This window comes from Amborella trichopoda, chromosome 1, assembly GCF_054954075.1.
Source record: "Amborella trichopoda isolate Santa Cruz 75 chromosome 1, AtrichopodaSantaCruz75HAP2 v2.0, whole genome shotgun sequence".
NCBI lineage: Eukaryota > Viridiplantae > Streptophyta > Magnoliopsida > Amborellales > Amborellaceae > Amborella > Amborella trichopoda.
In genome coordinates this window covers 48,316,189-48,330,222 of record NC_142336.1, presented here as the reverse complement: position 1 = coordinate 48,330,222, position 14,034 = coordinate 48,316,189, and the positions used below count along the sequence as shown (strand labels likewise).

Sequence of the window (14,034 nt, the reverse complement as noted above, 5' to 3'; positions counted from 1 at the left end):
AAGATTGCCACCTTACACGATCAAAATAAGGTGTCAAAAATTCTTAGGATGATTTGAGAATCCGTTTTCATCACTAATTGTAAAATTTTAAACTCCAAAAATTATTCAAATCAAGTACATCTATAAACATGTGAAAATATAAGGTCTAAATAATGTGGTGCAAGACATACTATTTTTGGGACTCGAAATTTTTTTTGTTTCCATATTCATGCATCTCGATGTCAAGATGATCAATGTGGTTTTTTTCTAACATTAAAAGAGCCTTTTCCGGTGGATTTTTGAGGTGCACCTTAATTCTACATTTTAATGTTGCAACCTTATATAAAATTTTTCTTATTGTAATTGATATGTATGGGAATGGTAGGTATTGTATCCTGTATTTTATAGCAAGTGTGGGTGTAGTATAGGGGTTTATAATTTATTTGTAATTTTATCATCTGTTAGTTGTTTATATAAGACAAGTTTGTATATTTATATATTAATACATATAAAAAGTCTTTTTTTTAGAGAAACATACGACTCTTAACATAAGACTAATTCAAAGGAATACCCTTGAACTCCTTCCTAGCTTGAGCCTAGGAAACTATTGTGGCCACCACATCAGATTTCACTAAATATACTTGTTCAACTTTACAACTTAAAGCTCTATTATTTCTTTCTTTCCAAATGTGCAATTGCAGTCCTTTAGAGCATAATGACCATCATGATAAATGGGGGGAAGACTGCTGCAATAGAAGTTCTCTAATTGATTTTGGCTCGACCCAATTGAGATCAAAGTTTGAAAGGAGTCAACCCCAAAGCACTCAATTGCAAGAACAATGGAAGAAGATATGGTCATTTTCTCTTCATTTCACTTACATATCACGCAAATGTTTAAATGATTGGGAGAGGAAAGCCTCTTTTTTAAAAATGTTTTATGACGAGGGTAAAGTTTGAGTTCAATGAATGTCTGGCAGCCTCCAAGATTTATTAGATGCATGTTCAAGGTATAGTCATCGATAATGACACATTTAGTTCGCGTGAAAATGTTTTTCAGTAAATATTTCACGTGGAAAAATTCTCTCACGTGATCAAATATAGAAATATTTTCATACGAATTGGTCTTAGTACATCTTTTTATACCAATTGACAACTAATTGATGTAAAAATATTCTCACACTTGAATTTTTTCATGGAAAAATGTTTTTTAGAAAACAATTTCACATGAACCAGACGTGCCAAGATTGGCAACTAATTGATGTAAAAATATCCCCACACTTGTCCATATGAGTGAATTTTTTCATGGAAAAATGTTTTTTAGAAAACAATTTCACATGAACCAGACGTGGCAAGAGTCCCTAAGTTTTTCAGAGGACAACGTCAATTTCTAGATGCCTGAATCTTCTTTAAGTGATAGTAATAGAATCGAGAAAATAAGGAAAGTACTGTGGCAAACTAGATGCTATCTCCTTGTTAATTCTTTAATATCTTAAAAATGATGTTCCAAAGTTGTGTCGAACGCTTCACCGGAAACCACCTCTTTCAAGCTCACTTTCAATTTACCAACATTTGGAACATTTATGGGAATTGGAGTTTGAGTGGGCAGGCTCTCAGCCACTTTGTGAGTCAAAATGTTGTTACCAACTGGGGCTGTTAAAGGGCCCGGGATGGCCTGCAGGCTTCCGGGCCAGGCCCGGTGCTGAGGCACATCTTAAGGCCTGTGGGTAAGGCTTGGCATGCCTAAAATATTTTAGCGTTGGGCCAAGCTTGGTAGGCTTGAATACTTTCAGGCCAGGGCCGGCTTAGCATTGGCCCAACTTAAAAAAATTTAAATTATATATTACACATACTAAAATAATTCCTCATTTTTGTATAAGGGAAAAAGTTTATTTAAGGTTGCGACCTTAAAAGTATAGAATTAAAGATGCACTTCAAAAATCCATCAGAAAATGTTGTTTAAATGTTGAAAAACCCTTTAATTGATCATCTTGACATCAAGACGTGTTAATCTTGAAAAAAAATAAAAAATAAAACTTTTGAGTCCCAAAAATAGTGTATTTGGCAACACATTATTTAGACCATCCAATTTCAAGATTTTCATATGTTTATAGATCTACTTGATTTTAACCATTTTGGGAGTTTAAAATATTTTATAGTTAGATATGAGAATATATTTTCAAATAATCCTAAGAATTTTTTACACCAAACTTACATTATGATAAAATTTAGAAGCGCACTTTAATTAGATTGTTTAAAGTTGCAACTTATAGAAACCACACCCTTATATAAGATGTGGCCCCGATTTTTTCAGACTAGGGCCGCATTTGACCTTGTCTTCATGGATTCTGGCTGAGCCCCAGACCAAATTTTCTAGCCCAGGCCTACGTTGCATAGTTCCAAACCGGGCTCACCCTAAGCTGGCACGGCCCACACCCAGCCCATTAGCAACCCTATCACATTTACAATACCTCATATAAAAGGCTTACAGCAATCTATCCCTTTCCAATCCGAGGAGGCTTAGGCCCAACTATCGAGTCTCTCAATCAGCAAGCCATCTTTGCCCTGATTGCATGACCTCCTTCCACAGCTGAGGGGTGTCAGAGCCCAAATGCCACTTCCATTTTCATAACAATGCCTCATTAGAAGACATCTGATAAAAATTGGAAATTATCTGATCTAGATCCTACGAACATTTAGTATAATTGAATCATTTCAAAGAGAAAACTTCAAAAGATCTTATAGTCCATTTCCATCTCAAGTGGTGTACAGTCGAGATAATCCACAACAGAAAGGTGGGGTATTTCAAAGTGTAATCTTATAGCACACACCTGTGATCTATGTTACTTTTCCTTTGGCCTAAAAAATGTACTCTCCTTTTTGGCCTCGTATTGGGGCACCCATACACTTGTTGGGGACCAAAGGGAAAAGAATCTTATGCAAAGAGAAAAGGAGAGAAATAAAGGTAGAATGATTATCTCCAATTTGTAGGAATTAGAAATGCCTCATATTCCAGAGGGCACACCAATTACACCCCACGTGCAAATCTGCTACTTCAATAAAAGGATGGAAAGAATCTTGTAAGGGTTAACTTTTTCACGATAAGCATAAGTACATAGAGAGAGTGCCTTGGATTAAGGGTGGCAACCGTTAAGTATGGGTCGGGTCGGTCCAAAAGTTGGACCCATACCTGTACCGGTCAGGTCCGAGGTCTATCTTGTTGGGTCCTAAGTCTAATCAAATTCATTGCTATGCTCACTATGAGTTTTTTTTTTTTTTTTTACCCTTTTTTTACCATAATATATTCGCATTATTGACAAGAATGTTACAATCACCTGCTATTAGATTTCAAACCGTTTGATTTGTCATTTAATAACTAAAGATGTCTATAAGTTCTTATTGTATAAGATCATTAATACACCCACAAAAATAGAGCTTGAAATATTTTATCTCCAACCGTTTACGAATACGAATCCAGTTCAACCGCACCTGGACCCTGACCCGAATGGTGTTCAGGTCTAGGTTTTAGACCCAGACCCGATCCACCGGGTCCAAATTTTAAACCCATACCTAGACCTGTGTAGGGTATACCTAGCAGGTCCCGGGTTGGGTCCTGGGCCCAATTGCAACCCCTAACCTTGGATGTCGTCAATGTGTATTATTGTGCATGTTGTATCTTGCGCATGCATTACAGAAAAGAGAGGCCCGTCGTTGTCGCAAACTAATAGGTTTGTGTTTGTGAACGTCTGCGCGTATGTTTTGTGTTAAAGAGACAAATCACTCGTTCTTAAGCTGACAAAGGAAAAACTCCTTTTGCTGACAAAGGAAAAACCAATTTTGTTGAAACAACAATGTTTCAAAAATCGACTCAGCCAAAGTGTAGCGGAGATATTATACTTAACGTTTAAAAATAATGTGTATAACTAACTCACCCAAAACTCACCTCGGTTCATGACCGAGTTACTCGGTCGAGTCCGAGTTGCCTCGACCGAGTTTTAAAACGCTGATCAACAACATCAACAAAAAATTCACCAGTAATGGATTCTCTCACAAGTTCCTCTCTATAAACTCAGATATTCTCTCCTCCATGTACACCCTGTCCCTTTGCTTTCTAGGCATGTGTCTCTCATCAGGAAAAACCAGTAATTCATAAGGCTTACCAGCAGCTATGAAGGCATTAACAAGCCTTGCAGTGTGCCTAAAATGCACGTTCTCATCAATCATTCCATGCACCAATAACAATTTACCCTTTATTCTATGGACATGGTGCATGATAGAACTGTACTCATAACCAGCCACATTCGTAGTGGGAAAACCCATATATTTCTCTGTGTAAAATGTGTCATAACCATCCCAAGCTGTGACGGGCGCTCCCGATATTGCACAGCTGAATGTGTCCGGGAACCTAGGGTCAGGGTCCACAACACTGATGTCAGAGCTTTGAATTTTGAGTTGCCCACAGAAAAACAAAAAGGAAAGTATAGCATAATTCAATGAAGCATGGTATAAAATACTCCAAAGGGGTATTCACTGTCTGTTCCTGATTATGGTTGGTTGGATATTAACATGGTGGGGCCCATGGGGAAATTCATCCAGATATGGGCAATCTCCACCGCCTATTGTTAGGAATGGATGGTGGATGCTACTCCATTGTATTATGGCATAAAGAAATATGTTGGTTCATTGGTGCTGAAGATAAAAACGTAGAGAGCTCTAAAGCTAGAGGAAGAGAACCAGGAAAATATCACGTGTAAGTGGTAGCTTACGAAACAGGCCAGAGTGATGGGTGGTAAGAGATTGCCTCCAAGACCCAAAAGGGCCAAGTAAAGGAGAAATAAATAGGAACAACAATAGGCAAGGGTCACTGATGAAAGATAATTTCCTATAGCTCAAAAAAGGCTAATTAGAGAAAAGAAAAGGAGATAAGAAGAACACTTCTTGCTGGGAGGTTGCTCCATCGCTCAAAAGAACAGGACCAGTTAGAAGAGAGCATAAAAAATAAAATAAGAGCATGCATAGTCACTACTGAGCATTGAGCATTGAGAGGTAACCGCCATAGCCCAAACAATAAGGGAACGAAAAGGAAGGAGCACCTGGCTAGAGACATGGCGGAGAGATAGCCTCCATAGCTCCAGCCATATAGGCCAAGCCTGCCAGGCTTCGCAAGGCCCTGCTTTACAAGCCACTCTGCACCAGTCTGTTGGTCCTCAGCATCGATACGCCCAAAGTTGTACTTTAGCAACCCTTCAAATTTGAGACCACGACGTGCTGACCCCCGGTTATCAAGCTGAAACATGGGAGGAAATAAGAGTAAGTAAATGAATGATTATTTTTGGAAAAGTAGGTATTCAGTTGATATAGGAAAAGGCATAAATACATGTCTAACCCAATTCATCTATATAGTCTAATCATACTTGACGATTTCTCAGGGTACTGTGTGAACAGTATTAATTATTAAACAATTGGACAATAATGAGAAACTGAAAAAGTTCAACAGGGGATTACACTCTCCTATGAGCTGTCAATGAGAGAAGTAATTAAACATGCTTGTTTGTGTATGAACATAGACATATATATATATATATATATATATATATATATATATATATATATATATATATATATATATATAGAGAGAGAGAGAGAGAGAGAGAGAGAGCTTTACACTTCCAAAATGCAGCTAATAATAGTTTCTAAATACTCATCAAGAAAATCATACCATCATTGTGACAGAATATGCCCCCAAAGTATTAACACTTGATCAAGTTAATACACCTTTGTTTTTTGGGTAAGTTCAAGTTAATACACCTTACAACCTCTCATTCATTTTTCCTTGATTTGATACACACAAAAATGTTAGTTTTTGTTCTTTTATGATAGATAAGTCATTTATGCAAATGACTTAATTTAATTTAATTTTATGTAAAAACATAACTCCACTTTCAAAATGTGTAATGCTTTTCTGAATCGCTTTTTGGTTTCTCATCCCGACAATTTTTTCTTTTATAAAAGGCTTCCTTTTTTAATTACTTAGTTAATTACAAATTACCAAAAGGCTAAAGCACCAAAGTGATTCTCTTCCTCCGCCAAACTGAACTATGTCCAAACTTGAGAAGATTATAACCAATCCCTTCTATCTAGAGTAAGAGCATAAAGCCCTTTCCTGGTGTCATCCGAAGAAAGCAAATAATCCAACAAACAAATATCTAAGAACAAATAAAATGTCATATGAGATGTCAGTCCCAGGTAAGGCTCCCCACTGTGTGGCAATATCAATTCAATAGGCCACTAAATCACCCAACACAAGCAGGGTATCTATCCTCTTACTGTCAGTGCAAAATGTCTTATCACTGATGCCCTATGTGTATTTGAGCTGAGAGAAGCATCCTCAAGGTAACCAATAAATTTTGATACCTAAGAAGTGCCGCATCTATACTAAGTTTTTCATCTGAAGCTCTGCATTTTACAGATGTTTCGGATGACATGCCAGGTACAACACCATCAAAATATTGTCCAGACGTCAAAAGACTCGGCATCTCAGAAGTCATTACAGCAGACTGTTAGCCATACTATCTGGAATCATTATGGTTTATAGTTTTGAAAGTACACTACTACGCATTAATTTTTCTCTCAACATCTGGAACCACTCTCGAGCAAAAAAGTAAACCCATAAATGCCTTCTGAGGCAAAACAACATGCACTTATGATCCCTTGTTATCCTTGATGGAATTTGCACATGTATTTTCTTCTCTCAACATCTGAACCACGCTCAAGGAATCAGCTGAGTCCATAAAACTTCTTCTGAAGGCAAAACACCACACACTCATGTTCCACTATTGTCCTTGATGGAGGTTGCATTTGTGTCTCCTTATTCAGGTTCTCAAGAAGTAAAACATTTTCCACAACCATCTGGGATAAACGTCAGTGACTCACTTAGCAATGTTGATCTTGTATAAATCATGGTCAGTTTTGCTACAATGGCAAATATCTACACAAAATTGATGTCATATTCTTGCATGTTTCTAATCTAGTTTTATACTTTCTAAAGACCTAACACCAAATTAAGGTTTACGTCATAGGTGTTGGAGGAGAGAGGGAATTCGGCAGCGGGATCGGTTTTTGGATCAACATCTGTATATTCAACAAGTTAAGAAGCTAGATCCTAAGACACCTGGGAGCAAGATCCCATGTCACTGGGATTGAGGTTTTGACTTGGGAGATCTAAGTATAGCTATACATAAAATGAGATTAATTAATAGTATACGATAAAGTTAGGATCGAACCAATGCCCAATTGATCCAATATCATACACCTTAGCTTATTACCAATGCAGCAGTTATAGTACTCCCATTTACAGCAATAATATGATTTAATAGTATCATAAATTGGCTTACTATGATATTAAACTGTAGTTTTTTAATACCTTTGTTCTAGTATACATGATGTAATATGCACCACAATATAACATAAAGACATAAATAAATAATACTAAGGAGAGGAGTAGTAGCTCAATTGATAGTATAGCTCCTCTCATTGGAGAGATCCTACAAGCATGTAGAAAGATCCCATTTTATAGGGAGCGAGATCCTTACTTCTCTAAACACAGCTCCCCGTTAAGATTCCTTAGACGAACCGTGGGATCGAGTTCCTAAGGTGGGATCATGGCCTTACCCCCAACATTCCCACAACTATAGTATATGTTATGAGACCAAGTATACCTGCTCATTTTTACTTCTCATAAGACTACGCATACAACAGATTCCCTTGTGGACCACTAAAAGAACAAAATTTGAAGTCCAATCACAAAGCCTCCCTTACAAGGAATGAAAAGTTCGGTATTACTTCTTGTGTTAGCACCAACACCTCAGCTGCTAATTTATACAATGCATCTTGAGCCAGCTAAGTATCTCTATCCCACTCATCTCAGAACCAACAAGGGAAAGAAAAAGCAGCACTACATCAGAATGATTGTAGATTGAGAATGGTATTCTCTAAAAATCTCCAGCCCTTGTTCTATTTCCTCCCGGCAAGGCCAAGAAAAGGAAGCAAGACAACCACAAGGGGTTGGCAATTTATTTCAAGCCACTCCCTCATCTTTCCCCTCAAAATAAGGCCACCCAATATTGCCACTTCTCCATACAAAAGGGCCAAAAGCTCCATTCATGTTCAGCATGAGTGGGAGTGATGTAGGGAGAATTTGAAGGAAATAGTAAAAACAGCAAGGAGCAAACTGAACACAAGCACAAGGTGAAGAAACCTAGGTTCTCTTCTTCATACCCCAAGCTAGGGTTCCAAAAGCCAAGCCTGTTCTCTCATTCAATCTCTAAAAATTATGTGGAATTGACCCTCTCAAGGCCCCACACACCTCTTATATATTGTAATTCAATGTTCAAGACGTTATAGGTCCATACAATGATTAAAATAACCTATATACCTTAACTTAAAGTTAATTTTCGTAATGATTGTTTTACCCTTGTGAACAGTACTCATGAATAGTATTTGTGAATTATACTCATGAAATCAATAAAAAAACGATAAAAACCTTAGAATTCCTAAGAAACTAAAAATCCTAAAAATAAATCCTAAAACGAAAGCAATAATATACATCTTTTAAAGTTGAATAAAAATAAAAAATAAGAATAATTTTTCCATTCATCATTCTCTCCTGGTTGGAGAAAACTCGTCCTCAAGTTTTGAAGTGTGATAAGGTGAACTCAATGTCAAAACCACCTTCTTCTTCTTTGTTGGCTCACTGATTATTCATGCTAAAAATAATTCCTCAAGAAATGGATCCTAATACGTATATTGTGGAATCAGGGCCACATTTTACAAATTCTGGTTCAACGATGCTGCCACTGCACTACTCTAATTCCAATATCCTGAATTTCTTGAATGCACTACATCTTCGATCTTAATGAGATCTTCAAAGGTCATGATTTTGATCAGCCCTCCTTCTACCTGCTCTCCATATTCTTCATCCTCTTTCAAAATCTCTTCATCATCATCTTGATCCTTATCATAGATCGGATCTCTTAAGAAATCTTGTTGTATATCTGAGTATATATTGAAGAATGGTGATGAATCCCAATCTACAATTTGCTAACTTTCCATACAATCCATGTCAAAACAAAAAATTCATCCTTCAAATCAAAAACCCTATAGTGATGTTTCCCACATATAGGTCTTCTGTCACTATCCTCATCATTCGGCTCAACACACGAAGCGCAAAAGTGAAAAAGCTTGTACTCGAGATCCTCTTTGTCTAAGAGATCACCGTCTTGCCTATTAATGTAGCTCACGAACTGTTGAGATAGCTGTTGTACTTGCCTTTCAAGTTCCTTAATTATGTCATCTATGCAATCACAGAGTAGATCTACGAAAATCCCCCTTCTACGGCCTCTTCTTACTGCCATGGGTTCGCCAAAATCATAAACCCTAGACAAATAATCGACAAAAATGCTGAAATCAACAAGATCTATGTTGTTTTGGCTAAACTTTGGCCAAAATCAGCAAAACCTAGACTTATTGTAACTTCCCCTCTTTGTTGTTGACCTAGGGCACCAAAAACGCAGTGCTATTGTAACTCCAAACACTGCTACAATAACTCTGTACTGTGCTATAGTGACTCCGTATACATTGCTACAATGATTTCTGTGTAGATCGCGGGCTCTGATACCAATTTAATGCAGGGGAATTTGAAGGAAACAATAAAAATAGCAAGGAGCAAACCAAACACAAGCACAAGTCGAAGAAACCTCGGGTTTCTTCTTCAAACCCCAAGCTAGGGTTCCAAAAGCCTAAGCTTCTCTCTTTCCATTTCTAAAAATCATATGGAATTGACCCTCTCAAGGCCCCACACACCTCTTATATATTATAATTCAATGTTCAAGACGCTACATGTGCATACGTTGATTAAAATGACTTATATATTCTGACTTAAACTTAAATTTTGTAATGACAGTTTTACCCTTGCGAACAGTACCCGTAAACAGTACTTGTGAATAGTACCCATGAAATAAACAAAGAAAATGATAAAAGCCCTAGAATTCCTAAAAAACTACAAATTCTAAAAATAAATCCTAAAACTAAAACAATAATATACATCTTTTAAAATTGAATAAAAATAAAAAATACGAATAATTTTGCCCTCCATAAGAGATCCCACCTCAAATGATTACAAGCCATGGAGTATTCAATAAATGCGATCATGAATTTCCTAGTCTTTCAAGAAAACCTCCTTAACACCTCAATCTAAGTTTAAATTAGGCCCTTGTAGAATAGCTCCTCCAGCAAGACATACTAAGCAAGAAAAGAAGTGCTAGAGTAAATACTAGGGTTTAAAAGTGGGGTTAAAGAGATTTGATGATTGGAATCGATAAAGTATTTTTCTTTCTATTGGAGAAATCAATTACTATAGAGAGGTGGCAAGGGAAGGGGGAAGCTACATACACAGCATACAAAATGGATTAGGGTTTTTTGGCCTCTTGGTCTTGTATCTGCTCAATCCTAACAGGCAGGACAGAACCGATGTGCGCTGTATTGCAATCTCTACACATTTTTCTTGTACTATCGATCCAGAACAGGAGAGAACCTGACCTTATATCCACCTGTCATTATTCAATTTCTCTGCCCCAGCCCAATTTACAACCTCATTAAGAATGGAAACTTCCTTAACCCTATAGACCCAAAGAGATCCACATTCCATTCCTGCACCCAAATACATTGCACCCAAAACTTTGTGAAGGAGATCTACATATTCTATCCCCACACCAAAGCTTCCAATCTTTACTCATGCTAGTTCACAAACCCAAGGTGATCCAAATGTATAACCGCAAAATGGACACTAGGACATAGCATCTAAAAGTAATATTCAGTGATTGTAATGACTTTCAAGGGCTTTCGAGGCTATAATAGATCAAAGGGAAATTAATAGAGAAATCCGTTTCTATCTTTCAAATTTAGAAATAGCCCTATGTATTTTATATTCTATACTTAAGTCCCACTTTTTTATAGTGAATGTTTATTTTAATTTTATTTTTTTTCTTATATATCTGATTAAGCACAAATTTTGGGCATTATTACTTCCCACCACAATACACTAAAAAAATATTAAAAACATAATAAGTTAAATAGAATTGGCCAAATTTGAGCTCAATCAGGCTTATAGAAACGAATATAAAAATTAAAATACAATACACACTTTTAAAAAGTGGGACTTGATGTAAAAAATAAAATATGGAGGACTAACTTTTAATTTCAATAATAAAATAGTATTTTTTCATAAATTTCCCGAGATAAAATGATGCTTTTCTCAAACTTGCAATATTGATGAGAACATGAGTGTATCTTCTCGTCAGAATGTCCTCAAAGACCACGGATCACATTAAAAGATGTAGTAAAGCATGCATGAAAACCAGTTGCACTAATAGCTACATGATTAAACTCCAATTTAGAAAGAAAGTTGGAGCAAACATTTGGTCTGCTAAGTATTGGTCCTTCATAAGCATCCATCCCCAAATACAGTGAAGCAACAGCATTCAGAGAGGCTGCAAATCGCTTGTTAAATTACACAAAAACAACAAGTATAAATTTATTGTATAGGCAAACAATTATGATTGAAATAACACAAGGTAATAATTTGGCGCACATCACATAGACACATATGGTGCCCTTAGGAACATAGGATAATTCAACGAAAAACTTTTGAATCTTCTCAAAACTGCACATTACTGAAACTACTAACCTTCCAGACCAGGATGCCTTTGCTTCGTAAATACTGAGCTCTCATGTCAACTGTATTGATCCATGAATTGCATACGAACTGAACACTAGGGCCTCCATAGACACTGATTAAGGTTTTATATGGAGGCGGTCCATATCTCTTGGCATCAGGCTTGTATATAGCCCCGAAAAGAGTTGTTCCATCATTTGCCTTTATCTCTGCAATCTCAGGGGACACAAGTTGAAGTCTTTTGCATCGCGAGATAACAGAAGACTGCTCATATAGGATCCTTAATAAGGCTCCATCAGGTAATGAATGAAGCGAGACCCTAGGTGGAGTTTCCAAAGAGTCATTAACATCAACAAACCTCTGCATAAGATGATCTAGGATGACTGCATGTTTTCCTGGACCAAATGTCAATCTCTGTGGTCTCTGCAAAGGTTGGCTTGAATCCGGGTATAGTTTCGTACAATATAAGTTGGTTTCCAAAGGTCCATCCATGGTTCCAGTGAAATATACAACCCCTGTATTTTCATTCACGCCAGCTATTTGCTCAACCATCCAGTTTCCCTCTGTGATAGGTCCCATGCATGTCCCAGTCTTATCATGAAGATAAAGATGTCTAAAGCCAGTTTTCTCACTGGCCCAAATAAACCCCCCTGTAAACTTATCAACACCCTTTAGCAAAGGAGTCAAGCAGTCATGTAAGTTAATCCATGTATCTGACTCTGCCTCCTCAACAAAGAGTGTTTCCCTTTTGCCTGAATGGATGTCAAACTTAAGAATCTTTAGCCTTGAATGAGGTCTGTTCAAAACCTGAGCAATGAGAATGTTTTCCGGCATCCATGATACTCTAGCCAAATATTCCTCGCTGTTACAAGGAACATCCAGTCCTCCACAGAGGAGGTCCATCCAAGTGATTTCACCCCCTGAAGATGGAACCACGCCAAGGCGAACTTTAACATTTGCTTTTCCAGCAAATGGGTAGGCATGATCTTCTTCAGCATCAGAGCCAACATGGCTTTTGCCTTGATGCATGATTCTATAGATGGGAATTTCAGTAGCATCAACTTCAGTGAATGCAATGTATTTACTATCAAGGGACCACCAGAATCCTGTTTTTCGATCCATCTCCTCCTGTAGTATGCCAAAATAGAGCACGAGAATCAAACACTAGGAAAAGATGCTAACATATCATGGTTTACGAAAAACAACACTGAAATAGTCTCACCTGTGCAATATATTCCGCAATTCCATGAGCCTGCAAAATACATACAGGATCATCAAATCATATTGCATTTTCGGAATTATCAAATACCTACATGATGATATCTAATTTGATGAATATCATAGACATCGTATAAGTAACTCCCAACAAATTTCCAAATCTTGTTGCTCCTTCCATACCAAAACAAAGTACTTACTCCTTACATAAAACTGTCAAATAGATAGTGGTGTGGAAATGTATCCTTTTTAAGTTTCCTTGGAGCAGTAGGATTGGAGCACTCCCCTTTCATGACCTTCTATTAGGGCCAGGAGAAAGACAAATCTCATTTGGAGTTTGAAGAGTGAAGATGATTGACAGAACCAGAGTTAGGATTTCAAACCAGCCACTCTTCTTTTCATACTTTTTAAGTTTTCCAGTAATGCTGCCACTGTATTTGTTCCTTCTGTTAAGAACAAAAACTCTTAAAAATTTTGAAAATTTCATCATTCAACCTTTCTTCCAAAGCATAGAGATAGAGAAGAAGAGAGATGAGAGATGTGAAAGGAGAGAGTGCCGTGAGGTCTAACAAACACCCACGCACTTCTCAGCCTTATATTTCATTTAAAAATATGATATGGGCAAAATTTCCCATACAAATAGACTTAGGACACTTCAGTCCAAAACTTAGATAACAAAGGGTTTTAATACTCCCCCTCAAGCTGAAGCATAAATGTTGCCCATGCCGAGCATGAACAAATTGTTTGGAATATATTACAACGAAGACCTTTGGTCAAAATATCTCCCTGCTGATCCTAGATTTTACATATGGAGTAGACGCTTATCAGCAACTTTCTCTCAGATAAAATGACAAGCTACTTCAATATGAAGTGATCCTTTTCATGAAACACCAGATTACTAGCTAGATAGGCGGCAGATGCATTATTGCAATACATCTTCATAGGTTCATCAATTAACCCCATCTTCTACATGGCTGTTTTCAGCCACATCAATTCAAATGTAGTATGAGCCATTGTTCTATCTGCGTTGATCAAGAGACAACATTTTGCTTCTTGCTTCTCCATGTTACCAAATTTCCCTCAAGTACAATAACTTGTGGCAGACCGCCTGT

General features: G+C 37.2%; 1 protein-coding gene across 2 annotated transcripts in view; it reads right to left on the bottom strand.

Annotated features, from left to right (window-relative positions):
- Window positions 1–3,830: 3,830 nt before the first annotated feature.
- LOC18442362 (prolyl oligopeptidase family protein) overlaps window positions 3,831–14,034 on the bottom strand; it is a 32,560-nt gene continuing 22,356 nt past the window's right edge. The window contains exons 3-6 of one of the 2 annotated variants that reach the window (XM_088869713.1): window positions 12,930–12,959; window positions 11,720–12,835; window positions 5,070–5,263; window positions 3,831–4,381 (exon numbers count right to left, since the gene is read on the bottom strand). In XM_088869713.1, the coding sequence (XP_088725839.1) occupies window positions 4,024–4,381; window positions 5,070–5,263; window positions 11,720–12,835; window positions 12,930–12,959 (1,698 nt within the window). In that variant the 3' untranslated portion in view covers window positions 3,831–4,023. The remainder of the gene's footprint in view (window positions 4,382–5,069; window positions 5,264–11,719; window positions 12,836–12,929; window positions 12,960–14,034) is intronic. The other variant, XM_088869717.1, reaches the window with a different exon arrangement.